This window comes from Rutidosis leptorrhynchoides, chromosome 5, assembly GCF_046630445.1.
Source record: "Rutidosis leptorrhynchoides isolate AG116_Rl617_1_P2 chromosome 5, CSIRO_AGI_Rlap_v1, whole genome shotgun sequence".
In the NCBI taxonomy this organism is placed as follows: domain Eukaryota; kingdom Viridiplantae; phylum Streptophyta; class Magnoliopsida; order Asterales; family Asteraceae; genus Rutidosis; species Rutidosis leptorrhynchoides.
Genome location: NC_092337.1, coordinates 118,834,895 through 118,838,273, shown reverse-complemented (window position 1 = coordinate 118,838,273; position 3,379 = coordinate 118,834,895). Strand labels below are relative to the sequence as shown.

At 38.9% G+C, this 3,379-nt stretch overlaps 1 protein-coding gene across 1 annotated transcript; it reads left to right on the top strand.

Annotated features, from left to right (window-relative positions):
• The first annotated feature begins 2,303 nt into the window (after positions 1-2,303).
• On the top strand, positions 2,304-2,972 carry LOC139848975 (secreted RxLR effector protein 161-like). The gene has a single exon (XM_071838653.1). It carries the CDS (start codon positions 2,304-2,306, stop codon positions 2,970-2,972), a length of 669 nt encoding a protein of 222 aa, XP_071694754.1.
• Positions 2,973-3,379: the final 407 nt, after the last annotated feature.

Sequence of the window (3,379 nt, the reverse complement as noted above, 5' to 3'; positions counted from 1 at the left end):
TAATGGTTTTAATCATGTATTCACAGATTATGGTATTTCAATTTCTAAGGATAATATTTTTTATTTTAATGCTATTCTTAGATATGGTATTTTTGAAATTGATATGCATAATCTTGTTCCAAACGAAAGTTCTATATTTAATTGTAGCTCTAAGAAATTCAAGCATGAATTGAATTCCACATATCTATGGCATTGTCGTCTTGGTCATATAAACAAGAAACGCATAACAAAGCTGCAACACGATGGGCTTCTTGAGTCAACCGGCAATGAGTCGTTTGACATATGTGAATCTTGTTTATCTGGAAAAATGACAAAGAAACCCTTTACCCACCAGGTTGAAAGGGCAAGTGATCTACTTGGACTCATTCATACTGATGTATGTGGCCCATTTAGAACAATGTCTAGAGATGGAGCTACTTACTTCATTACTTTTACTAAAGGTTGAAAAAGACGCGAGACGGGGTCGAAACGGTAGCGACCTCAAAACGTCGCAACGGAAAAAACGGGACCGAGACGGGGTCGAAATGGATGTTGACTAATGTTGACTTTTATATATATAAATATATATTAACACATATATTAGAGCTAAATGACAAGTTTGTACCTATAATTGCTATTAGCGTTAATATAATACAAAATGGAATACTAAACTAAGCCAATTTTGATTGATTTGACCGACTTATGATCGATTTTATCAGAATTCATGACTTTTGACCGGCGTTGACCCAATTTTACTGCATTTGACCTGACTTTTGACCGTTGACCAGCTTATAAGAAAACGGAACGGGGTCGAAACTGTTTAGTCACCAAAACGCCGCAACGGGCGTCGCAACGGACGCAACGGACACCTTTTACAACAGTGCTTTTACTGATGATTTCAGTAGATATGGTTATGTTTACTTGATTAAACATAAACATGAAGTATTTGAAACTTTCAAAGCGTTTCAAAATGAAGTAGAAAATCAACTCGAAAAGACCATTAAGGTTCTATGGTCCGACCGTGGAGGCGAATATATGAGTCAAGAGTTTTTAGATCATCTGAGAGATCGTGGGATTGTCTCACAGTTTACTCCTCCTTACAAACCTCAGCATAATGGGGTGTCAGAAAGGAGAAATCGAACTTTGCTTGACATGGTTCGATCAATGATGAGTCTAACAACTCTACCAGCATCCTTTTGGGGATATGCTCTAGAGTCTGTTGCACGCATTCTCAACATGGTTCCAACCAAGAAGGTAAACAAGACACCATATGAAATATGGCATGGAAAAGTCCCAAATCTGTCTTACTTGAAAGTCTGGGGTTGTGAGGCTCACGTGAAGCGTGATTCGCCAAACAAACTTGAGTCCAGAACTATCAAGTGTATCTTTGTAGGATACCCAAAGGAAATGATGGGATACTACTTCTACTATCCAGCAGAAAACAAGGTTTTCACTGCTAGATATGCTGAGTTTTTGGAGAAGAGTCTCCTCTTACAGGAAGCAAGTGGGAGCACTGTAGATCTTGAAGAAATTCAAGAACAAGATACATTACCTTCTGTAGGCACTAGCGAAATTCGTACTGAGCCTCAACATGAAATTGTCGAGGCACAAGATGAAGCATGTCTCATTCGTAGATCTAATAGAACCTCTCGTCCACCTGAAAGGTTAAACTTTATGGTTACGACGGAGGACTTGGAATTAGGGGATCTGGGTGAACCCGCTAATTACAAAGCTGCATTGTCAGATCCTGAATCTGATAAATGGCAAGATGCTATGAATGAAGAGATGCAGTTCATGAAAGATAATCAAGTTTGGCGCTTGATTGATCTCCCACCAAATTACAAGCCTGTTGGGTGTAAATGGATCTTTAAGAAGAAGACCGACATGGACGGAAATGTACATACCTTTAAGGCCCGTTTGGTAGCAAAAGGTTATACTCAAACCTATAGGATTAATTATGAAGAAACCTTTTCTCCGGTGGCGGACATTAAAGCTATTAGGATACTCATAGCTATAGCAGCGTACTATGACTATGAGATTTGGCAAATGGATGTCATAACTGCATTCCTGAATGGTCACCTTAGCGAGGACGTATATATGGTGCAACCTGAAGGGTTTGTGAATCCTAAGTATCCTAACAAAGTATGCAAGCTTCAGAAATCCATTTATGGATTGAAGCAAGCATCAAGGAGTTGGAACAAGAAATTTGATGAGAAAATCAAAGAGTTTGGTTTCTCACAAAACCTTGATCAGCCCTGTGTGTACATGAGAGCTAGTGGGAGCGTTAAATCTTTCTGATCTTATATGTTGATGACATATTACTCATGAGAAATCATATTCCAACGCTACAAGACGTTAAGTCCTGGCTTGGAAAATGTTTCTCTATGAAAGATCTGGGAGATGCAGCGTATATCCTAGGAATCAAGATCTATAGAGATAGATCTAAGCGGTTAATAGGTTTAAGTCAAAGTGCATATGTTGACAAAATCTTAAAGCGATTTAAGATGGAAGCTTCCAAGCGTGGTAGTCTTCCGATGCAACCAAATGTGGTATTGAGTAAGACTCAAGCCCCCTCTACACCCAAAGAGGTGAAGCGAATGATTGAAGTCCCATATGCTTCAGCTATTGGATCCATCATGTATGCTATGAGATGCACTAGACCAGATGTTTCTTTCGCTCTCAATATGACGAGCCGATACCAACAGAATCCAGGTGATAGTCACTGGACTGCTGTAAAGAATATATTGAAGTATTTGAGAAACACTAAAGATATGTTCTTAGTTTACGGAGGTTTCGAAGAACTAAGTATAAAGTGTTACACTGATGCTAGTTTCGAAACTGATCGAGATGATAGTCGATCACAATCTGGCTACGTTTTTGTTACGAACGGAGGCGCAGTCGACTGGAGAAGCTCGAAGCAGAGCACTACATCGATGTCTACAACAGAATCAGAATACATTGATGCATCTGAAGCTGCTCAGGAAGCTGTTTAGATCAGAAAATTCATATATGGGCTTGGCGTTGTTCCCAGTATTGAAAATCCCATGGACATGTATTGCGACAATACTGGTGCTATAGTAATAGCAAATGAACCAGGAGTTCTACGTGGTGCGAAACACATCCTTAGAAAATTTCACTACATACGTGAAGTTATAGAGAGAGGTGACGTACGTATTCAAAAGGTTCCAACTGAAGACAATCTAGCTGACCCGTTCACAAAGCCAATGTCTTGTACCAAGCATGTCGAGCATTCTAGGAACATTGGGCTTAGACCAGCTAATAGCTTTATGTAATTTTAGTATTTGGATAATTGGAACATGAAAGCAGTTTTTATTATAATGAATTGATATAATGTGTTATGATCGTTTTATTTATAATTACTGTGTTCTATATTTGCATG

Coding starts and splice junctions, on each gene's coding strand:
- LOC139848975 (XM_071838653.1), top strand. CDS start 2,304: ATGAGAAATCATATTCCAACGCTACAAGACGTTAAGTCCTGGCTTGGA.